Raw genomic sequence first — 26,083 nt, forward strand, 5'->3', positions numbered from 1 at the left:
GTATTATTAATCGACTTCGCACTGCTATTCTTGTTCATGCTTTAGTGACTCACGAATTGATTATTGTAACGCTCTTTCCTACAGGCTTCATGCGAAGCTTCACTACAAACTTCGGTTAGTGCAAATTACTTGCAGAACTTCTGTAACTGAAAATATTACTCCTATATTACAACACTTGCATTGACTCCCAGTTAAATACCGTATTGATTTTAAAATCCATGGCACTTAATAATCTTGCTCCTTCATACTTATCTGTCCTTCTTCACATCTACACCCCTACTCGTATCTTAAGATCGTCTTCTGCACTCGAACTCGCACAACTTCTACGGGGTCTCGAGCTTTTAGTCCCTAATTATGGAACGAAAGGATGTGCGAAAAAAGTGAAAGTTTTTAAAATCTAATTTTAAGACTCATTTTTTAGGCAGGCTTTTATGTAATCATATTTGTATCCAGGCTGTCCAGGCTGTAATGAGGATCATTTATTAGTTAATGTTGATTGTTTTATTATGTTTGTAAGGTGTACTTGAGTGTCATGTAAGCCAAGGTGTCTATAAATAAAATGTATATTAATAATAATATCATGTCAAATAATATAATGTCCTAAGTAACCAGCAGGTGGCGCCAGGATCTCACACCAACCTGCTAAGCATTCAGTTCACTCAACCACCACACACAGTTGTTCAATTATTTACATCTTTAATGCATTCTGCAAACAGTCAACAGTTATGAGATGATACCTGTCATTTTCCATAAGAAGAGCCAGGCGGCCGTAGTCCCATGCTGCCTTCCTCAAACAGGAGAAGATTAGAAGCAGGAACTACAATAAAAATAAACCAAACCTCAGTTATACCAGCATACTGTTCATATCATGTTCAATATATGAGTGACCTAAATAAAAATAGCATAACTGCTAGTAAATGACACGCACAGTGAACAATATCTGATGCTCATGCATTTTAAAAGATGTGATATATTCCAGAATTTACCCAGAAGACATTGTGCCACTTTAAATGTGTGCCAAAGCTATTGGTATAAAAACAGAATAAGAACTATTTGTGTAAGTGGACCCTTGCACTCACTAGACCCCTGAACAGCAGTAATAATTATCCATTTCTTTGGCCGGAGAGAGACGAGGTGTGTGGTTGTCTTGGAAACTAACAGGCTGTGCGGTCTGCATGCACACTTGTGTTCATAATGACTCCGGGAAGAACAGTCAATGAAAAGACAACAGAAAACGCTGACTACTGGGAAGCTACTAGCCTCTATTTAGCTTCCTAGGGTGCTGGTTAGCAACTTATTCTAAACTTAAAGGTGAAGAGTGTTATTTCTGCCTCACTAGCATCACCAAAAATAACTGCAAAAAACACTCCCTCTGTTTATAATTTAATCAGGAGCGATTCAATGTTGATTTCAACTCAAATGTGCTGTTTATAAACTACTGTTTCAAAGTTTGGGGTCAGTAAGTTTTTTTCTTTTATTCAGCAAAGATGCATTGAATTGATCAAAAGTGACTTTTTCATTTATACAAAAAAAATTATATTTCAATTTAAATGCGATTCTTTAAACTTTATATTTATCAAAGAATCCTCAAATTTCAACACTTCATACTTTTCCCCTGCAATTTTAAGCCGTGTTAACTGTTGCAACATTGATAATAATAAGAAATGTTTCTTAAGCACCAAATCAGCACATCAAATAAATGCAGCCTTAGTGAGAATAAGAGACTTCTTTAATAAAAATCTTGTTTTCATTAAAGACCCCATGAAATCAAAATGTATTTTTTGGGGGCTTTTAGTATGAATGTTAGCCTTACTTTTATCTATAAGCTAGTGTGCTTCAAAACAATGACAACATTCGCATTTAGAAGATATGTGACCCTGGACCACAAAACCAGTCACATGGGTCAATTTTTCTGAATAAATAAGCTTTCCATTGATGTATGGTTTGTTAGGATAGGACAATATTTGACCGAGATACAACTATTTGAAAATCTGGAATCTGAGGGTGCAAAAAAATCTAAACATTGAGAAAATCTCCTTTAAAGTTGTGCATTTATGTTCACGATTGTGCTGCATTCACTCACAAAAATTTATGTTTTATATATTTACGGTAGGAAATTTACAAAATATCCTCATGGAACATGATCTTTACTTAATTATATCCTAATGATTTTTGGCATAAAAAAACATCGATATTTTTGACCCATACAATGTATTGTTGGCTATTGCCACAATATGACTTATGCGACCGACTGGTTTTGTGGTCCAGGGTCACATATAAGCATTCAAAACTTACAATCACAAGTTACTGCGCAAACTCATTTTATTTAAAATGTTATGCAAAGTATTTTTTCTTTTGATTTTGGAGTGTAAAAACAACATGTTCTTCACCCAGACACCGGAGTTTTTTAGGGTTCAAATTCTGAGGATTACATTCTCAAACAATTAGAGGCAATAACGTCATTGAATCACAAGAAGGTACATAAGATGCACTTGACATTAAGGGCCAGATTTACTAAACCGGGCAAATGAGCGTGAGAGCGCTAGACGGGAGTGGAAAGTTCTGTGCGTGATTTACTGACGATTAAATCAAATTAAAGAACACAAGCGTAGTCAGATCATTTCCATAATGACCAACACAATCTATCAAGAGCAGCGCATATTAGCGTCTGGTTTAAGACATGCTTTCTTTGGCCGTTAAATAATGGTGCAAATACCAGTAAATTGACTAGCGCAAACCTTAGTAAATCACCTTGCATGATTCATTTAAATACTTTCCTCGCATAAATTTTGCGTCTGAAAGGAAAACTAAATGCGTATGCAATAATTTCAGCCACAAAAATAACCCTGTCCACGTCTTTTCAGTGCTAATTTTTCACTGTGTCTTTAGTAAATCCTGAAAGTAGTTTTTAATGCCAAAGCGCTGGCGCAAGCTGTACATCTGGCCCTAAATGTCATGCAGTTGTAGCAAAACAATGAAATATGTTAGCAGGGATGTTGTACCAGCCACACAACGACGTTGATGGCGAGGACAGTGGGGACTCCTCCAAAGGGCAGGCCCTGCAGGACACTGCTGCGAGAGTGAGAGCGATAACATCTCTCTGCTGTGCTGTTCTCCTCCATCAGTGAGCCCAGGAAACTCCTGACGTCCAGCTCCTCTAAAGGACTGCCACCACCAGCAGGCCAGGACTCAAACACCGGCTGAGACGAACGCAACAGGTCAGAGCGCACCGCCATGGCTCAAGAAGCCCTTCAAACCGTCAAAGCATCACTGAGGAGAGACGACAGGGAACAAACAACATCAAAGACATGGAGAATATTTCAAAAGATAATAAGTAAGTGTTAATGCCCGACGAGGTGTCCATTGTCAGGAATTAATGGACGACGGCGAGGCGTGAACCGTCCGACGCGCAGCGGACTCCGCCGAAGTCCATTACTACCTGACAATGGACACCTCGAAGGGCATTAACCCGCTTATACCATGTTCACTTGCCAAATAACACATTTTAAAACATTAGTTTATATTTTAATTAGTTTTACAATCGAAATATAATGGTTTTAGAACTCCTTTACTAGGTGTCCTACATCACTTTTTAATGGACACCCTGCAGCCAATCAGAATCGAGTATTCACCCAGACCATGGTATAACAATGCATGTATTATAGTGGCCAATGATGATGTCAACTACTCATTCGTATTGAAAAAATACAAAATTAGTCGGACATAGACGGAGTGTGTTTAAAGCTAGAAGTCTTAGTCTTCCCCTGGCCATGGGCAAGATATGTGTAATACACCTTTTTTCAGCAAGGATGCATTAAATTAAATGTGACAGTAAAAAGACTTTTAGTAACATTTTAGTTTATGTTCCAATACTCACTGTTAACTACAGTTTCTTATTAGCACGCACATTCCTAAGATATTGGCTGTTTATTAGTACTTATAAAGCATATATATACTACATCGCTTAATCCAACCCACTGTTGACCTGTCCCTTACACCTTAAACCACCCTTAAACTTACCCATACCAGCACACCTGTCCCTAACCTTACCCGTATCACACCTCAATAGCAGAAAAGGTATTTTACAGTACAACATGAACACAATAAGTACATTGTACTTATTTGTCTATGTAAGTACATAGTACTTAAAGCCACTTAATATAAAGTGGGACCACTATATATATATATATATATATATATATATATTTATTTTAAAGCCATATGCCTTGATCTTCTGAAGAAGACAGTAATTTGGATTTCCTCTAAAAATGTTTAGTTTAATGCTGACACTGATGTTGAGGACCGTATTTAATCATCTTTACAGGTCTGAGCAGTTAAAGCCTTGTGCGTTCATTCTGCATAAAGCTGGTACTAGCTACGGGGGAAATTTAAACAAACATCTCTAAACCTTTGAACAAACACTGGGGCAGATTTAAGCACCATTTCCATTCAGTTTAACAGATGTGTTTCAATTACCTTCATGAATATTGCCCTCAAGCGCATTACCAGGAACACACAAAACCGGGTCAATGCTCATTGGTTTGTTGATATTACAGATAACGTTGTGCCTTAAACTGATGATTCCCATAGTAGGCTATAACCATCTCCCAACTCACACATAGACTAAGCCACTTCACATCAGTCACTTAACCCCCATAAAATCACTTTTTGAAGCTACATCATCCTCACGTTATGCAGACAATTTGACTCTAGCAAATCTAATCAACTAAAATTAAAACCTTTCAAACAAACAAACTATAATTTATGTCGTTTTTTCATTCTACATTGTTGAAATATACATGGATTAAAGTTAGTTATGATGCTGTCATTTCCTGTTGTTTGTAAAGTCAATCAAATGGCAATTTGCACTGAAAAATGACCTGAAGGCTCTGAAATATGATTGTATACTATATACTGTTGTATACTAAACCGAAACAGGAATGTACCCATTTGTAGATAGCTGGTTTGTGTATGTAAGTGATTTATATGGTGTGTCTGTAGATATGTTTTAAAGATGAAATAGTAAATGTTGTAGTGTAAAGGCCCAACCATGGACTGGAGTTGAAAATTAGCAATAGCTGTAAACTCTTTTTGCATAGCATCAGTTACAGACTTGTTTTGTACTATGTTTAATTGCAATGTCCATGTCAAATAAATGAATAAATACATAATATTATACAATACTGCAATGATACTAAATGTTTAAATTTACTAAGTGAATATAAAAAAATGGCTGTAGAGTTATAGCTTTTAAAATACTGAGATATCAGTGCTCAGGTAAGAACAACTAACCATCTTTACAGTATAAAACTACTGGTATCTAAATTGGGTCATATGCAAGCTATCAGTATGAGTTAAAGCTCGCTTTTGATGAGAAAAATTCTGTTGACAGAAAATAATGCAGCATCCCCCATAACTCACTAATTTACTACTGTCAGCTCAAATAAATATAAATAGGTTGCTGCACGGTTGCTGACAAAGACGAGCTCTTCCAGTCGGACAGATGGTGCATAAATGGCTCTGTTGCGTAGTACAGTCTGACTCTCATCCTCTCTCCATAGGTTAGGAAAGAAAAACTAACAGCCATTAGTCACAGGTTAAGAAATTATGACGATGAGTCAGCAGTTCCCTCCCTACATTGCGTGTACGGTACACACACACACACACACACACACACACACACACACACACACACACACACACACGCATGTGTATATGTCAAAGCAGCAACAACATACTGTGTGAAAAATGTCAAGTGCATACAAGGAACAATGTTCATTTTTAAGTGTCAATTAGATCATGTAAACAGTCAATCTAATGGGAGACAAACTCATTCCTGAAAAAGTGAAGTGTCATCTCACTCTGTTAGGTGTTTTGTAGTTTTACTTGAAAAGACTGAGAATGAGTAAAAGAAGAAGCACGTTTGCATCTACAGTCCCAATGTTGTGAGTGTGAGCAGCTGGAGATGCTAAGAGCTAAAGCCACCTGAGCTCCCGATGACACGCTGAAATAAATGGCACAGACACCTCTCGTGTGGCAGAGAATCACTGGGTATAAATCCAACATGAGAAGAACATTCTGCCAAGTGTCCAGTAAACAGACCCTTTACAGCTGCACACCGAGTTACTCTACATGTGCTGAAGTTTCAAAATAGCAAAATGGGGCACAACCATTGAGGATCTTTTTTTTTTCTTCTAACAAATGTCTTCAGAAATATATTCCCAATTAAGGGAAAGCATATATTAATCTCACACAGATATTTTGTGCAACCTCAGTTTGCTTGAAATTTATTTGTAAAATAGAAATACTTCAGAAAAAGCTGGTTTGATCATGTTTACGGTCTATCAACTGTGTTCTTTAACTATGGGTCAGAGGAGACTGTGTGTGTGTGTGTGTGTATGAGCTAACAACTAACAAGCAATGTGTCCAGTCAACTAAGGTACTGTTTTTTTCTTCATTTTTAATAACTAAAGTGCTGCCCGTCATATCCGTTCAGGGTATATTTTATATCCAGACAGGTTGGAGTTTTGCATAACATCTATACATTTACCAAATGTATCTTTAAGGAAGATTTACAATATGTAACAAAAATTATGTCCTTGGTGACTGTGCTGAGAATATCACAATATCTGCACACAAATCTGATTGTTTTTAAATTATTAAAACGATTGTTTTAAAATATTAAAACAATCTACATGGCAGAACATACTAAATAAGTGGCACTTAATCAGTGTGTGGTGGCATACAGTTTGTCCAGTTTCACCAGGGAAAAATGTCACATATTGTTACAGTTTAATTTTCATTGACTTTTACGGTACGTTAACATGACAAAAAGTGAAAGTTTTTCCTTTGCGTTTTAGACGTCAACATTGTCAAACTGATCACCGTTCACACAGATCTGCGAAAACAACTAAAAACGCTGTATTATTCATGGCAGGCCAGTAGTTGGTGTGTCACTTTGTAAAGAAAACCAATAGACTGAACACGTATCGCGCATGATGTCACCGTTTTCATAAACTTGTGTTTTTATAGTTTACACAGAGACAATAATGGTATTGCTTTCATAAACTTGCACTTTAAAACCCGTTTTAAAAGGTTTGGCTTTTCAGGCCCACAAAACACAGTTGTCGTGTAAATAAACTGGCAAAACACATAAGAAAGTTTTACATTTTTAGCTAAAAATGGTGTCGTGTAAACGGCCCCTTAGTTCTGTTGCGTTGTTTCTCATGTTAGATTGCTCGCTTTTGTTTTGTAAAAAATAAAGTTTAAGCTGCTAAAAGATCCGCTAAGAAAGCATTTATATGGCTTATTCTATAATTGGCGGAACATTTCACATTAAAGGGGTGGTTGATTATGATTTCAAATTTTCTAACTTTAGTTAGTGTGTAATGTTGCTGTTTGAGCATAAACAACATCTGCAAAGTTACAATGCTCAAAGTTCAAAGCAAAGGGAGATATTTGCTTTTAAAGAGATTCGTCCCGGGTTAGTGACATCACCAATTTATTTACATAAACCCCGCCCCCGTATCACGATTTAGAGATTATCAAGACAGAATATGCTAATCACTGACTAGAATATAACTACAGATAAGCTACATAAATTCATCAACTAACCATTCAGAAATGCCCTGCTGCTTCTACATGTTGTCACCTCTTGAGTCTCTCCATCATTGTCTGACTTCGGTTTGAACATAAAAGGCTAAAAGTTTTTCAGTGCATGTCTGTGTGAGGGAGCTCTTGTAGCTCCGCCCCCCATGCTGAGAGCAGCAGCTCATTTGCATTTAAAGGAACACACACACAAACAGTGCGTTTTCCCTCCCCCTTAAAAAGTGACCATTTTAACATGCTATATAAAAATATCTGTGGGGTATTTTGAGCTAAAACTTCACATACACTCTGGGGACATCAGAGATTTATTTGACATGTTGTGAAACGGGCATTATACCACCCCTTTAAAAAGTTAAAATGCTTTGTTTAATGCTATTTTTAACTTTCAGCAAAGTTGCAAAAGTTTTTGTCCACTTGATCTTTTCTCAGAAGATTTTGCAGAGAGAGTTTCCTCCAAAGGATATTACAGAAAACCACGCACACTATGTGCCATGATGATATAGGATCCACTAGAAGATATTAGATTATCTTGTATTGTTTGCTTGTTTTTAGTTTTGATATATGAAACCTTTGGGCCTGGAATTCAATATTAGATTGTCCTGAACTCTGAACCACAAGAATCAACTTCAGTGCATGTCCACAGAGTAAAACCATTTGTCAGCTGAAGTTCCATTACTTGCTTGGGCAAGCACATGATCTTGAAGTATGTATGAAAAACGGAGAAAGACTTGAGACAGCAAAAGGCAAGACAGGAATAACACTGTGAACTCTAATCGACCCGCTTAATGAAACTTGTCAAATCATAAGGATAAAGATAAAAGAGTGTTATGCCCCCATGAAACGACTAACAATTACCTTTAATGAAACAATATCAGAGTCTGGTCGCTACGCCGGGGAGATCACTGAGTCATGTTTCAATGCTTTTATCCTCACAGTGCTTGTTGTTTGTGTTGTGCTTGCATCTTTTACTGCAAAATCTAGGTTACATTCCTTCAAATCAGCTCTCAGATCCTCAGGCCTCGTGAATACAAATGAGTCACTGAGTCACATTAATTTTGCATAATCACTTGATGCATTTTGGAAGTATTTTTGCTTCCCAAATAGAGAGGTATACTAGCTTTCCTGCTATAACAGCTTTCCTGTGTTTAAGAATCAAATAGTTTCAAAAGTAATTTCTACAATAAATCAAATCAATCAATCAATCAATCAATTAATCAATAAATAGCATGTAGTTCAAGAGATATAATGTCCCAATATATTAGGGATGTAGGCTAATATTTCACATTCAAAAATCCATACATCCATAGCTTTCTTTCTTTCTTTACTAATATCATGAATTATTAATTCATAAGTATAATTACGTTTTTCAGGGTCGCACCACATGACATTTTATAACCTCAGATTTTTTTAAAGACTTATCGATCTTGACATAATCAGGGTCTGCAGGGGTCCCCTCTCCTCCCCTCCTACATCTTGTTTGGACCACATTGCATTGATTCTGTGGGAAAACATTATGGTTACACTTTATTTGATAGTCCACTTTAGACATTCTACTAACTATAAGTAACTTTGCAACTACATGTCAACTAACTCTCATTAGAGTATTAGTAGACTGAAGTAGACTCTCAGTAGACTGTTAGGTTAGGGTTAGGGGTTCGGGTTCGGAAAATATGTTGACTTCTAGTTGTCAAGTTACTTATAGTCAGTAGAATATATGTTGGGGGAGCATCAAAATAAAGTTTTAGCAGATATTAAGCAGACAGTCTACTAATACTCTAATGATGGCTAGTTCACACGTAGCTGCAAAGTTACTTAGTTAGTAGGATGTCTAAAGTGGACTACAAATATCTCTATAATGTGTTTGGTATTATAATTGATATGACAATGTTGATATGTTTTGTCTTGGCGGAATAGATCTGCTACGCTGCTGCTGCTGTTATAGAGCAAGTACAGGACTTGCTACAGCCAATATACACACAAAACGCTGCTGTGAGCAAGTAAGACATGCTGCTGCTGCACAATATAGCGTACATAAATGACCCGTAGCAGATTTACGGTATACAGGTGGAGTTCAATGAGCAATAGCTTTGCTAATGCCAGTACAGTAACATGTTTGTTTTTACACTTGCTATGCTAGCAGCATACAGTCTTTAAATTGTACAACACGACTCAAAGTCAAATACAAACAGGTCATTTCCGTTCACTCAAAATCAGACAAATATGAATTTTACAATATAAAAGCATATTTCACAAAAAGTATTAAATTTATTGTGTCATAGACTAAATAATTTAGGAGATTTTACATGATTGATTCAGGTAGATTGCATTAAAAAAAAAATCAAGCCTTAAAAATTGCTTAACATATCATGTGCAATATTGTTACCATCATAAAAAAAAAGAACAAAAAAAGTACATAGCATGTAATATTTTTTATAGTGTGCTGAAAATCCTTGCAAGGCAGGAAATATTGCATTACTTTTCCCATTTTCCCCTCTCAAACTTCAGACAGGAATCCCTTGGCTTGATTCGCTGTGACTGAACGAATGGATTAGCCACAGAATATCCAACGAGCATCCGGCCAAGATGAAAGAAGCGCTCCTCTAGAGATCCCGCCACCCACAACTGACATTATCATCTTTCAGTCGCTAATCCGGAGATCTTAAGACCATAGTCCTGGGGTAGATTTGGTGGCGTAATGAATCTGTAAAGATCTGTCAGACGACAAAGCCTTGCTGGAATTAAATATGCTAATTATAATAGAACAATTTTATATAAGCGGCTGTTACGCATTGAGGAATAAGAGTGTCAGAGAGAAAAAATAGTTTTTCTCAGGGTCTCTAAGGTGTTCTGAGTGTTATAGCATGTTGCTAAGGGTGTTCTGGGTGGTTGCTAGGGTGCTTATCAGTGGCTTGTACTGTGTTCTTGTGCACACTGTGTGTTCATAGCACAAATGCTGTTGAGCATCAAAGTTTAAAGCCGTGTTACAATTCACAGGGTCCCCACGCAGTTTCACAGCTCCCCTACTAACTCAGCAGGGGGAGTCTGTAGAAGTTCACTTCACTTGATTATATTTGTTCATTTGGATTGCCCTGCTACATCATCAAACACAGATGACACTTGAATCACACAGATTAGAGGTGTCCAATATGATGGAAATTTATTCAGTATATTTCTGTTATGACAACTCTCGGAGAGATTGACAAGATAATGGATATGGTGCTAATGTATTTGGTCTTGGTTGAATAGATCTGCTGCCAATACATTTATAAACATGCTGCTGTGAGCATATATATATAATATATGGTTCATCTTCTTAACATGTGTCAGAGGTATTCAATCCAGCTCCTGGAGAGCAGCTGTCCTGTAGATTTCAGTTCCAACCAGAGCCCGTCTACGGAGAGCCTGGCTACTCCCTATTAAGTCCTATCGTACCGAATTTTGGTTGTAGTTCCACCAGAGTTCCACTGGGGGGCGACCGCCCGAGTGCAAAATGAATGGGAGTCTATGGAGCTAGACGGCTAAATTTGTCTCTTTCACCCGATTGCCATTGAGAAATCTCAGATTTGATAGTAGGTTTTGCAAGTTCAAAATGGGTTATAGGTCGAAAGTTGAATGAACGAGTACTTATGTCCTTTCGATTTCTTACAGGTTGAGTTGTTGTTGCCCATAACACGCTAGCATTCTGCTAATGGTCAGTAAAGGACTGATTACGACCAGAGATACCGCTTGATGGCACCAGAATGTCTTCAAGCTAAAACTCTTCTAGCACGTGTATTTACCTGTGTCCGCTGTGTTGTCGATGCCTTGAGAGAAAAGAAAGTGCAGAGCGCGAAAGCACCAAAGTGACTGAAGGATTGCCGTAAAGCAGTATCTCTGGCCGTACGATGTGTATGACGTCATTGACATTTTAAAATACTTTTTAAAGCAAATAAGTGACTCTAAAAAAATCGAACACCCAGCAATGTGTAATTTCTCTGCATCTCCTTTCGAATACAACATTCAAATTACTAGACAAAAAATTATATCCTGAGAAAAGTGGATTTTGAGGGGTATGGCTCCATAGACCTCCATTCATTCTGCACTCGTCCTGTGAGCGCCCTCATATGGAACCAGAGTGGAACTGCAACCAGTTCAGAAGCTGGAAGTGTAGCGAGAGTGGCAGTTCTCCCCTTATTAGACATTATCTGGTTCCAACCCTATAATCAAACACACCCGAATCAGCTCATCAAACTCTTCACGATCGCTTGAAAATACAAAGGCAGGTGTACTGATATTAGCATAAGAAATATGGATTTTTTGTCACATTTTTATCAGAAAGAAAAATACAAATATTTAACGTTCTAGGATTCTAGCATTCTAGGACTTTTATTTTGTTATTCTTTTTTCTTGCTGCGTTTTTCATTTCCAGTGGTTTTATTCCTGTTAGCCTTTAGGTGTACTCGACTAGGTTGGAGCTAAACTTTGCAGGACAGTGGCCCTTCAGGAGCAGGATTGAAGATCTCTGACTTATGTGGTCCACTTTATACTGTTGAATTAAAAATGAATAAAAATACTAGACTCCTTTTTCTATACACTCAATTATAAGTACTGGGGGGCACCAATTAATTTTTTTCTTCACGTGAATACCAACAATGATTTTTAGAAAAAATATTTTTTTCTGGTTGTGTCTGGTTTTCATTTCCTGTGGTTTTATTCCTATTAGCCTTTAGGTGTATTCGGTTGCACAGACTGATCGGTGTATGACATTTAAAGTACAGAAGTCTCCGTATGCTTTCGAATCACTCTCATGGTACTTTGATGTCATACACTGCTCGGTCTGCACAGCGCCGCATCAAGCCGAATACACCTTTTGTTTACATTGATGCCTTTTTTGTTTCCATGACAACTCATTACCTACACCTGTTCCTCATTAGCCTCTTGTTTGCTTGTGTATAAATACCTCTGTGTTTCAGTCCTTATTTGTCGGTTGTTGTCTTTACATAGATATTTAAAATCTTGCGTTTCTAGTTCCCCCATTGGATTATGATCTTCGTCTTCCTGGTTGGATTTATGTTTCCTATTTTGGATTATCATGGTTAGTTGTGGAATAAATACTGCTTGCAAAAAGATCCTTGCCTCTCCTCGTCCCTCTGTAACAATATTGAAATGATATATATTTAATGAATGACGCAACAGCAAAATAACAATACATTTGGATCTCGTCTATGTAAAAGTAATATTTTCCTAAGCAAACTATGCTAATTATGATTTCTCATGGTCGTACAAAAGGGCATATATCTTTTTGGTTAAAGTTTGAATGATGCACATTTTATATAGACTTTCTTCTTCCATAAACTGTGCAGTGATGATTATTGTATGTTCTTTATGTTCGATTGAGATCTATTCTTGACAGAAAGGATGTGAGTCATAAATGCTGTATTGCGACATCAAAGCAGCAATCTGGCATCTCACTCACTCTCTTTCACACACACACACACACACACACACACACACACACACACACACACACACACACACACACACACACACACACACACACACACACACACACACACACGCACGAATGCACGAAAGCCAATATTACAGATAAAGTGTGTAATTTTTTGATGGTGCAATACTTTCTTCTAACCCAGCCTAATTTGCATAACTCCATGTAAGCCATATTTAGGTTGGTCCAAACACTATCAACACTTTACTTGGCTTAACCAATGGTACGTGTTTGGGGGCGTGGCTAACAGTTAAACGACCAATAACAAATGTGAGGAGTGTCAAGGGAACAAGTTTGAAAACAATTAAATTTTTTTACAATTCGTTCGGTGCCACCAAACATTAATGCCTTCACTTCCATACATAAACCCTCTCCCGAGGCCTCATGAGATAGTAAAGTGTCCATCAAATGTGTACTTCTTGGGGGAAGTAGTAGGTCATCCAGGCTTTTTATTTCTTCGCCTACTGTTTTTCAAATACTTTGTATTTGGACATCCTACTCTTTTGCCTTCACATTCTAAATAGTAGGGAAATATTTGATTTCGGATGCAGTGATTGAACATTCACCTGACTTTAAAGATCGTAAGCATTTACAGCGACAGGCGACATACTATCAGTGTAGTGCGCATTTCTAATAGTTATCATGCATTGGTGTGGATGATAGTTTCGCTATAGTTAGGCCTATCTTTTTACACATCATATTTTCCCCAAAAATCAATATTTTCATTAACTCAAATCAATGTCTATTTATTTATTTGTTAAAGTTGGCATGAAACTGAAGTTGCTTTTGCCTTTTCTTTCCTATTGTGACGTATATTTGAGGGCAACTGCATCTCGAACAAGACTAACATGGGGAGAACGGCTTGATCTCTTTGGTTTTGTCAATGTTCAAAAGACTGATTATGAATCAGTATCAGTCTTTTTGTGTATGTGTGTGTGGGTGTTAGAACGAGACAATATTGCACCAAAGATAATATTAGAAACAAACGCATATGAGGTCCTTACACTACAAACCTTGCAATGATGGCAAAGTACTGACAAATAGGGGCACAAAATGTCTACATGCCAGCTGATGGATGTTTCTATGAACGTCATGCTGCACAAGGGAATCTATGGAAGACGAACCGCTCCATCTAACCATATCCCACCACTACCTATGAGATTACCTTTCTATAGCTCACACTCCAGCCTCTGTACACTTTGTGTACTGCAGCGGGATGTATCAACTTTCAATCTCAGCCAAGTGCACCATCAAATATTCATGCCTGTGCTGCGTAGAGATGCCAGATACACATTTTACTAAGGATTATTTGTTGTGTTTTCTCAGGAATGCATTACAGGCTTTTGATCACTGAACCACTGGAGAGAAAATGACTAAGCAACATGTCAACAACCTCTGCAAAAGCACCTTATGACGTAGTCACACCTGCTGGCTAAAATGAAGGGTTTGGCACAATTCCCAACAGCTGTTTTCACTGAAGTATTTATTTGTGAACGTCTGCTCACATCTGCCCCTTCCCTCACATTGTATCAATGAGGTAAATATGCGTTTGGTTCATATTTGTCACTGATGAAGAATGAAGGTCAGAACTGGAGACGATAGTGCATTGCTGTTAAGACCATTAGTAAGATGCTTAATCATGATGTTTTATAGATTGCTATCATGGCTTGCTTATTTTTTTCTTATTCTAAAGCTGATAAACATCATAAGATGTCACTGAAACCAATCCGAGATTGCAATCGAATTGTGCACTCTACTCTAGCTCTGCTAACTTGACTAACAACATAAACTTATTATGTAAAATATATATATATACATTTATGAATGTTTTATGGAGGTGGCAGAAATGCATGGCTGCATCCAGAAACATAGGCATCTGACTTGTTGGCTCGTTGCCTTATCAGGCAATGACTTTGTAGGCAGTGTAACGATTACGGTTAATGATCTACAGCAAAACAGAGAGAGCTTTGGTGATAACTACGGTAAGCAAATATTGAGGGGGCTATGAAGTGCCCTACATTACTGTTAAAATTACTTTTAAAAAATACTTTAGAGCAAAAAAATTACTTTTTTGCTCTAACTGTCTTCTTCAAAAGCTGATAATTATAATCTAAAGCAATAGAAATGTTGCTTAAATCAAATTGAGATCAAATTGTCCATTTCACACTATACTAGTGCACTCAAGTTTAATTCGACTAATTTGACTAACAATGTACATATATTATGTTTATATATCACTCTTTACATTTTATGTATGTTTTATTGGAGATGGAGATGGTGGTCTAGTGGATTAAACCACTGTACTGGTATATCAAAGATTGCTGGTTCGATCCCAGCAGCCACCACCAGTGTGTCCTTGAGCAAGACACTTTACTCTATGTTGCTCCAGGGGGATTGTCCCTGCAATAAATGCACTGTAAGTCGCTTTGGATAAAAGCGTCTGCCAAATGCATAAATGTAAATGTATTGATGTGGCAGAAATTCATATTCTGCATTAAAATGGCAGAAGAAGAAAAGATTGGTGCATTTCCTCCCCCTACTGGACTGGATGACACACAGGAGCAATGGCGTCTGCACGCTATTGTTAAAATTTCTTAAATATTGGGTTGTTTTTGCACTTAAAAATTATCAGCAAGTTGCATGTACTTTTTTTTGGCCACACACATTAGTGCTTCATTTAGTGTTCAATTGAGTCACAGCGCTACTGAATTCTTTCTAAAGTATCTTTTGGGTTTGGAAAGACATGAAGGAGAGTGCAATTATAAAATTATTTTACAGTTTTTCATCATACACTTGCTTGGACAACATTTCAGTCATATCTGAATCGAAATGAACTTGAAATGATGGTCAATGAGTGAGATGCTTTACCAAGCACTTAGTTAATTAAAGACGCATCTGTGCCTGCGATCTTCATGATACCTTACGAATAATAAAAGCTACATGAAATGTTATATTAAATGCTCTTTACTGTATTATTGTAGTTGTTACATTATATTGAAGCAATGCAAATAATGTTAAAAAGCATTAAATTGAGACTTTAATGTACTTGGTTTAAAAAAATATAAATATAAACATAAAAAAATAGTATAGTATGTGCCTGTTGATAAAGCAAGGTAATGCTGATTCATATGTTTTAATCCAGAAACCATGCAAACATTAAAATTATTTGGAACATGAAGACCAAACACAGAGAGGAGATTTTGCACGCCACTGTATATAAGAACCAGAAGTTTTCACCCATCCGGTGCAACCGGCAGAGCAAACCCCAATTCAAGCAAGGTGCCACTAATATTTCTCCTTTAATGAGTAGTAAGAGCTGATCGAGACATCAGCCAAGAGCAGGTGTTTCAAATAATGATTTATTCATGATCCAATTATGGGCTTCAACCAACAGTCTGTCATAAGTGCAGTGACATTTCGACTACTATTAATTGCTTTATACAGTCAGTTTGGTAATCATGCATTGCTGAATATGATTCAAAGATGCTCCATTTAGATGGAAAATCTGAGTGGTGCCATAACTGTGTCTTATCCTTGATAGATGGACACTGGCCATTGGTGAAGACAGCAAATGTCAGGCATTTATCACTGAGGGAGAACCTTTTTTTTTTTTTACTTCTTTCTGAAAGTGTGACGAGTCTTTCAAATGCCACCGAGGATTAGAATCTTATTTCAGCTTGATATAAATTGTGATGTTTGCCTTTTTAAAGGTAATACTGTAAATGCCAGCATAGTTGTTTCCCAATGCAACGTATGCTGTGTTTTGACAGCTGGTTTGCAGGTTTGTTAGTGCTTTTTTCCCTACCTGCCTTTTTTTTTATTTTTTTTTATCTGGGATGAGATAGATGCCCTTGTTGTTGTTGTGGTACAGAAAATTATCTGATAAAAGATCTGATTTACAGCGAGTAGAAGACTGATCTTATCGCTGTGTTGTTAGGACATGGAATAAAACCACATTAGTTGACTGGCTTAACCAGCAAGAGCCTGCGGGTTCATTATAGCTAAAGGAACACTTCAATAGCTTTATCATCTTAGTTTTGCTGGTAAACAGCATGGTTACACTAGAACAGCAGAGACCAGTTTCAGCATTGAAGATTACTAAGAAAAGCAAATATATACCAGTGTTAGCATTAGCATACATTAGCCCACTCTGAACAGAGCACACACACTTCCCTCTTCACAACAGCAGCACACCCTAAAATTCTGCCCTAACACACTCCTTTTTAAGATCCCAGTAACACATAAGCGGTCAAAATAACAACTTTCTACTTTTATTATTCCCCTCCAGGCTCATGCAAAGCATGCTGGGTACTGAAAACCCCATTGACAATGTTACAACATGTATGTAAAAAAGGACTATTCATGAATTCTTTGCTAAAAATAAATTCAAAATGTGTGCGTTGTAACATCGTTTTCATAACAAGTCTCACATAATTCTCATTTGGATGGTTTAATGCATTTGGACATTTTGAGTTTTTTTTATTTTTTATTAATTGATTTAATCACATTTTTATGATTATTCTTATTAGAGTCTCACTGAATGACTTTTTCTAAAATTGAAAATGGCATAAATTAAATGAGGTCCACAACAAATACTGATGTCTAAATCTAATAACTGTCTACCAAAAACATATTTAATTAAATATTTAAATAATTATTATATTTAATAACAATGTTATATCAAATCATTTATATAATTAATTCTTTTTTTAATTCTTTTGCAATATTGAATTAGTGCTTAATTGTCATGTAACAAAAATAAGCTTCATTTAATTTAATATAAGCAACAACAACATCACCAAAAAAAAGAGATATATATATACTGTATACACACACACACAATGTACACACATACATACAAACATACATACATACGTATATATATATATATATATATATATATATATATTAGTATACACAAAGTATATAGTATATAGGGGTAGATTCAGGGTGATTAATACTTATTAATATATATTTTATATATGTTAATATACTGTATATATATATATATATATATATATATATATATATATATATATATATATATATATATATATATATTTTTATCTTAAAAAAAAAAAAGTCTATTGTTGTTCCTTGTTTCATATTGTGTGTTTGTTGACATGACCTGCACGTTCATGGCAGGTTCGATATTCACCCTCTAACAGTTAAAGTAATACTTTTTGATTCTCAAAGGGAAGATTAGAGACTACCTTTCTAATTGTGAAAGTTATTATGCATCATCACGGCTTCTTGGCAACAGCGTGGAGAAATCTATCCGCCCCCATCCTCTGATTTGTAACGCGCAGCTTTGACTTGTTCCCCATTCAATACATTATCCAGACATTAAACTCCCTGCTGTCAGCATGTGCGCACTCATACAGCCATTATCAGCAGCAGCGGAGCAAACACAACTTTAAGAAGATAATACTACAGGATCCCACAATAAATGCACAACGTGCGCACTCCCATGGCACAATAAAACAGCGGGGCTCCTGGTGATGTTTTACACGAGACGGTAAACAAACAAGCCACAGAAAACTGGTCTAGTGCCATCACAATGCCCATTTAACCTCGAACGGTTCAATTATTTATGTAGCCTATCACCCCCTCCTCTATGTTTAGTCTCTGCTGCAATAGCGTTTTACATACAATTGCTACAACTGTTAAAAACGCCCACTTTTAAAACACGTTTAAGTTCAGAATTAATCATGGACTCGTTTGTTGAATCATTTCATGCACGATATAACTGAGAACAGTTCATCGGAAGCGATGTGAATATAACAATAGTGCGGCTTACCTTTGAAACACCTCCTGTGGTTTATGTCCGGTTAGATGCTTCAGTCTGTCTGCATCAGCACCAGCACACACGGGGAGCGCCCTTCTTAGGGACCGTCTGTGAAGGGACACTCCGTCAACAAACACGAAAACTGAGGGGTCGTGCGAACTACAAAGTTTTGACTTGTTTTTCTGGGGATCACAAATGTGAGCTTGTTAGCATGGGTCTCACATCATAGAATGCTAACTTTGTCTTAAGGCATGATTTTGTTTTAATAAATCAATGGAGAGAGTATTAAAGGGATAGTTCACCCAAAAATGAAAATTCTGTCATTATTTATTCACTCTCATGTTGTTCCAAACCTGTGTGAGTTTCTTTCTTCTGCTGAACACAAAAGAAGATATTTTGAAGAATGTGGGTAAACCAGACAGTTGACGACACCCATTGATAGTAGAAACAATAGCCTACTATTGAATCAATGGTACCCCAAAACTGTTTGGTTACAACATTCTTCAAAACATCTTCCTTTGTGTTTAGGGGAACAAAGACATTTATACACGTTTGGAACAACTTGAGGGTGAGTAAATTATGACAGAATTTTTTTTGGGGGGGGGGGGGGGGGGTGAACTATCTCTTTAAATAAACGTATCTGCTAAAAAAAATGAAGTGTTGGTTTGCACTGCCATCTGCTGGAGAAAATTGTACGTGCTTGTCGTCCATCCATAATAATGAGTCGACGTGCACATTGTGGGGGAAACAGTGCGATTCGGCGGTATATAAAATCACAAAGCAATATAAAATAACAAATAAACATAAACATACATAACACAAGTGTAGTTATATAGGTTTGTCTGATTATATCTAGCTGGATGATGATGATGTTGTGACCACACCAACAGGCGGCGGTGCTAAACCACTGAGAGAGACATTGCGAAGAGATGCGTGCTCAGTATTACAGAATGATAACTGCTGATTTAGTATTTCTGAATGAATTACACTGGTTTATCTAGCACGAGGGTGAGGGATGAGCTCGAGCTCCAGTGCTGCTGATCCATCGGCTCCTCCTCTGGTCTAACCGGCGTCAGGTAACCGAGCAATATCCTCATCCTCCTCAACAATAAGCGTCTGTTTCAAAGACATATGCGTCGGGCCTCATAGTTCCTTCATCTATTCATTACAAACCCTGTCTATAAAACGTTAGTTTGTATTAGAATTTAGTATTATATCGCTAAGAAACATTTCTGTTCATCACATCCTTCTCTCACGCATTTAGCTTTCTAATAAAAACATGATATATGCCTAAAGCCTATTTACACTATAGGATGTAAATGATGTGCTGTGTAATAGTGGTGAGTTTAATTCGGTTGATATCGAAGCGATAGGGTTATGTGTCCGTTCTTTGAAAAGCTGATGTGTGCATGTTGTCCATATAATACTTTAGCTCACTTTTAAGCAGTCTGTAGATTTAGGCTATTTATTGCTTAATAAAAAAAAGTGTAAACACTGGCTGTCAACATCGCTTATTACACGTCAGGCTTAGCAACATGGGCTCAGCCAATGGCATCTGTTTTTCCGACCAATGGAAGACCGGGGATTTACACGCGTCACCTTATAAAATATATAAAAATATATATTTCCGATTATTTATTTTAATTATTTATTTATTAGGCTATTAATTATTATTTTATTTCCGGGTTTTTTTGGCCACACATGAAGACAAGACAATTGTATTTCAGTTCAGTTCGTTTGGACTTGATAATTGCTTTCACAGTATCTTTGTTTATTAAGAGCCAGTCAAAAGTATCTAATTATGTAATATCCATATAATATATATATTTTAAACTGTTCCTGTTCCAAAGTTACAGTTTCTTTCATAATTATAGGGATGAGCTACTGATACCAAATCCTAGATGAAATATATGATTTTATCATCTTCAGTTGACTATTTTGTTTTATTAATTTAACAGGCATGTTGTTCAGGATGGTGAAACTCAGACTACTCAACACGATTGCACCTGCATACTTCTACACGGCAACCGTGGTCACGTTCGCCCTCTTCTTCCTCCTCTTCACGCCCACTGTATTCCAAAGGCAAGATGTGATGTTAAATCCCACCATGCTGACCCACACTGCCGTCTTTCTATTCTTCATGGGGAACGCGCTGGGTAATTACACAATGACTATATGGTACCCATCTGAGAGTGCCAACGAAACAGTTATTCCAGTCTGTTCACCCGACTGCCCAGACAGAATTGACGCACACTACCTCCTGAATGGACGGCACTTCTGTAAAGTGTGTAAGAAAGTGATTCTAAAACGGGACCACCACTGCTTTTTCACAGGAAACTGTATTGGGAATAGGAATATGCGCTACTTTATTATGTTCAGCATCTATACGTCCTGCTGTTGTCTCTATTCATTGGTAATTGGGGTGGCGTATCTTACGATGGAGTACTCCATTTCCTTTGAGAACCCACTGACATTCCTCTCTCTTCTGCCACTCTCGACGGGTTACTTCTTCCTTGGTAAGTTCAATGGGTTCAGACTACACGATATTTAATTCACAGTGAAGACTAGCACAATCTGTTTGATGTAGGGTATCGTGGTGATTCGTAAACGACAATGTGTTTTTAGGATGTGTACCGTCCTACTCGACCCATTTCGAGCAGGATTTGAACCGGAGTCTCCGCATGGGAGGCGGGCGCTAACAAGGACGCTAAAAACTGTAGTCTCTTGAGACCAGGGGAGTGTGGTTTGCCTATATTCGTTACACTCACCCTCTAAACGGGTCACGGCACCAAATGAAACCGTTCCTAGCCGGCCTCTAACACCGTGTCCTAACTACACGCGTCGTGATGCCGCGCCACGCCATGATTGTATTTTAGAAACTGTTTCTATTTTTCTGCGATGTCGCGCTGGAACAACAAACACAAAATGTGGGAATGATAATCTCAGATACTGTTTATGTGCTTTATTTAATGTTAAAAGCATGTAATGTGACTTTGAATATCATTTAGTGCTCCAGCTTTGTGGCTGTAAAAGCAACAATGGATAATTCACCTCAGATCTTGAAATTAAACAAATGGAAACAAGAACGTTCAAACTGTGAACAAACAAGTGTATTATTTGACAAAGATTGTTTTAGTAACTCAGTAGACTATGTATTTGAATAATGTTTAAATGGTGTAATATTTGTGAATTGGATTATGTAGCCTACCTATCCATTTTCTTGCGATTGCTGTCAAGAGAGAGAGAGAGGATGGTATTGGTGCTGCTAGGTGGCACTTCGCAAGCCGGTGAACACTGTAATTAGCATTAAGCTAACACACCGCTTTTGTAGTTTGTTTACGCTCTTGTTTCCGGAAGTCAGTCGCTAGTTCTGCCTTCTCAATGACATCACGCACGTTGTTATTAAAGGAGAACTCCGGTCAATTTTATCATTGAGCTCATTTTTTTGTAAATTTGGAGTGCTGTCAATACAGAAAACAACGACAAAAATCGGTGTTGCCTACACCTTGTTATCCTCTTTATAAAATTTGCACCCTGTTGACTTCAATGGGGCACGTTATAAACCTGCTTTTAGCCTCTTAACATCCTTAATGTGTCACTACAAGTGCCCAGCCATGTTGAGTGATTCCTTCAGAGTGAACACGAGTGAATCTGACTGCAGTAGATGGGAAAGATATGAATAAAAATCATGTTATTTCAGCCAGCGCAAATACCTGTATTTACATCCTGTTTTCGGTCGAAGTCCAAAGTAGTCGATTGTCGAGTTCACGCGACAATCGTGCAAAAAAGCATTTTTATTCATATCTTTCACATCTACTGCAGTCAGATTCACTCGTGTTCACTCTGAAGGAATCATCTAACATGCCTGGGCACTTGTATGACATATCAAGGATGTTAAGACTAAGAACTGGTTAAGTTTAAAACTTGCCCCATTGAAGTCAACAGGGTGCAAATTTTAAAAAGAGGATAACACGGTGTAGGCAACACCGATTTTTGTCGTTGTTTTCTGTATTGACAGCACTCCAAATGTACAAAAAAAATTGCTCAATGTTAAAAGTGACCGGAGTTCTCCTTTAAAAGATGCCAAGCGATGATTGGTCGGAATCAATGTAGTCTGACATGTTTCTTGTCCACACCACGACAAGACTTTAGGACTCACAATCACATAATATGACGAAAGTGACTATCGTTCGTGACACAGACAAAAAAAGTGTGTAGTCTGAACCTGGCATAATTCAGCCTTGCTTGAGGCTTTCTCGATTTTTGTCAAAGATAAGACCAATTTTTTTTTTTCTTCCAGGTTTGATTTCAGGTCTCCAGTTCTTTCTGGTTGTAATGCTGTACATCTGGCTGGGTATCGGACTAGTGAGCGCCGGCTTCTGCTGTCAACAGCTTCTACTAGTAGCCCGAGGGCAGACCTGGTGTGAGCTGCAAAAGGGATATTTGTCAGAGAGTCGGGGGACCTGGCGTGCCAACCTGACCGATGTTTTTGGTTCCCAATGGGCTCTGGGCCTTTTCCTGCCAGTTCAGACTGTTGAGAGCGTACCTGGGAATTGGCAGATCTACCATGATCACAAACATGACTGAAAACCCTATCAGTTTGTTTATCACCTGTGTGGACCAGATATTGTGTGTGATAAGGGCTTCAGTTCATATGACTTGTAGAAGCCTGTGCTACTTATCTACCTTTTTAGTGGATTTCTGTCATCACCGTGCAAATTAGGAGAACATTATGTCACAAAGATGTGGTAACCCCCATATCTATGTCCATCAGCGCTGTCCTGAAACTTAATTTGAGCCCTAGTTCAGGGCAGCAGTGAACAGCAGCGGTAACTTCAGAGAAGGAGGCCAGGATTAAAGGATGGATTTACAAAACAACGCACACTAGGTAATCAGCACACTGTTACACAAGTGGCCTGCTAAATTGTAGGTGACTTTTAGTTTAGTTCGAATTTGAATTGAAGTGGCCACGTGCTACATGAAGTTGAATTGCTATTAATTTGAAATTCTAAAGAATTTCAACACAGGTAATGCATTGTGGGAAATGTTCGTCCACAAAAATGTATTAAATATATGAAAATATAAAAACTAAAGACTAAAAATAAACATACCAGGTGCACCACCCTTCAAAAGTTACAATACCTTTATTCAGCAAGGATGCATTCAACTCAAAAGAGAAAGTTTATTATTTGCATGCATTTTAAAGTCCTGCCAGTTAAACTTTTTTATTTTCATGTTGCTCTGACATAAGCTTTTCTGAGCGTGTAAGTACAAATACACACAAGGTTTACATTAACACAGTCGTTTATATCTTAAGTGAATGTAAACTGTTCGGATGCGTGTCTGTATATTATGATATGCATGTGTTTCAGTATTTTGGATCTGTGCATTAGGTCTTTAAAGGAACACGCTGACTTTTTGGGACTTTTATGCTTCAGCTCCAGCTCCAGCTAGCATACTGCTCCCAATAAGTGACAAAATAACGCCAACATTTTCCTATTTACATGTTGTGATTTGTATAGTCACAGCGTGTACAAATAACAAGGTCACATGAGACACAGCCATCTTCTAACCGTATACATACGAAGCACTGCTACTTGGGCAGAGTGATGCTAGCTGGAGCCATTTACCTCCAGTCTTTGTGCTAAGCTAGGCTGGCGGTGGGTGCGTCAGACAGTTACGGAGATGAAAAGGGTGTGTGTGGACTTATCTAACTCTGGGGGATACAGTGAATAAGCTAAAGTCCCAAAAAGTCGGCGTGTTCCTTTAAGTGACAGCAGCCTAATAAACCTACTGCCGTCTGTCATTAATGTTAACTAAAAAACAAAATACAAAGAGAAAATCCCTCACTTTAAGATTCAGTGTATATTTAATTCACAGTGAAGTGTAGTGTTTTATTTTTTACATTTGTTTATTACATTATTTGAATGCTACTGTTACAGTAAATGCACCTACTGTTGCTGAAACTATTAATGCACTATTTATTTGTATCTTATATTGAATTTGTCCTATTATTTGTCATTTTCGTCTTTGTTGTTATTTTTAATAACAAAAATAAAATGATAAAAAGATATTGGTTGTATCACCCACCAATTCTTTGGCCTAAATGATCTGTCATTCTTTTCTTTTTCTTTTTTTTTTATACCACCTTGTAAGGCAATTTTTTTTTTAAATATGGAAATAAGTTGTACAGCTCAGTGACTTGCAATATAGTCTTAAAAACCAACATGAAAAAGAATAGTGATAAGATCATGGATTGTTAAAAAAAGTTGATTTTATTACAAATCATTTTGAGTTTGGTGCTATATTAAAATATTATTTTCATCTCCCTTATAGACAACAGATTTGCAAAAACATTTTGTGGTATTTACAGCCAGCAATAGTTGTGTGTGTATTTTTTGCTGTGTTCCCTTATCCAACACGGTCAAAGTAATTAGTAATAATGTAGGGTCACACTGTTCTGTAACTGAACCCCTCTTATAAAACAGCAATGCACTATTAAGTTTCATGCCAGTGTTTAAATGATTATAAGTGCCCGCTTGTGAGTGCTTCTCTCTCAATCCTGTTTGATGTTTTGAAACATGGTCCTCCACATCCTTTGGTTGTAGTTGAACTGAGAATCATATCTTATCCAAACATCCAAACCCTTCACGTCTATCTAGATTAGTTGTCTATGTTTGGCTTAGTTGTTCAGAAACATGAGTTTATTTCCATTGCCAATTGCACTATCAATGCTAAGATGATTATTTTTTAAATATATATTAATTTTTCTACTAACTACTTAGCAGTTATACTCTTGTGAATTCATACGTATTTGGTGCATGGAAAATATGGAATACAATAATGAACCTACATTTTCTGTGATTTATTTATCTGTAACTAATTTGGTTACTCCTAACAAGGTAATATATTAAGGTCTGGGTAAGCAAACAATCAGTTCTCATAGTCAACGTGTTCTCCGTGGATGCAGGAGAAATTGGGTTGCTCTGGTGAGAATTTACCAACAGTGGTCCGAGGAGGAACAAACCACAAACTGGTGACAGGGTGTTGGGCGCCAAGGTCTCATCTATGCATGAGGGCAACAAAGGCTATCTGTGTAGCCCAAGCCAACAAAAGGTCTACTGTGGCACAAGTCACAAAATTTTAATGGCAATGGGAGGAATATGTCACAACACAGTGCATTAAAGGAACACTCCGAC

The 26,083-nt window shown here is 37.3% G+C and overlaps 2 protein-coding genes across 2 annotated transcripts in view; one reads left to right on the plus strand and one right to left on the minus strand.

Annotated features, from left to right (window-relative positions):
• The window catches only part of tmem63c (transmembrane protein 63C), a 48,637-nt gene extending 29,608 nt beyond the window's left edge, over nucleotides 1-19,029 (minus strand). The window contains exons 1-3 of the mRNA XM_079632455.1: nucleotides 18,897-19,029; nucleotides 3,003-3,270; nucleotides 738-817 (exon numbers count right to left, since the gene is read on the minus strand). Coding sequence (XP_079488581.1) covers nucleotides 738-817; nucleotides 3,003-3,236 — 314 coding nt within the window. The 5' untranslated portion in view covers nucleotides 3,237-3,270; nucleotides 18,897-19,029. The remainder of the gene's footprint in view (nucleotides 1-737; nucleotides 818-3,002; nucleotides 3,271-18,896) is intronic.
• Nucleotides 19,030-19,788: 759 nt separating this feature from the next.
• Nucleotides 19,789-24,928, plus strand: zdhhc22 (zDHHC palmitoyltransferase 22). The gene is made up of 3 exons (XM_079632935.1): nucleotides 19,789-19,960; nucleotides 20,843-21,400; nucleotides 23,185-24,928. The coding sequence occupies exons 2-3, from the start codon at nucleotides 20,845-20,847 to the stop codon at nucleotides 23,469-23,471; spliced, it is 843 nt and encodes a 280-aa protein (XP_079489061.1). The 5' UTR covers nucleotides 19,789-19,960; nucleotides 20,843-20,844; the 3' UTR covers nucleotides 23,472-24,928.
• The last annotated feature ends 1,155 nt before the right edge of the window (nucleotides 24,929-26,083 follow it).

Source organism: Phoxinus phoxinus (assembly GCF_949152265.1).
Source record: "Phoxinus phoxinus genome assembly, chromosome: 13".
Classification (NCBI taxonomy): Eukaryota; Metazoa; Chordata; class Actinopteri; order Cypriniformes; family Leuciscidae; genus Phoxinus; species Phoxinus phoxinus.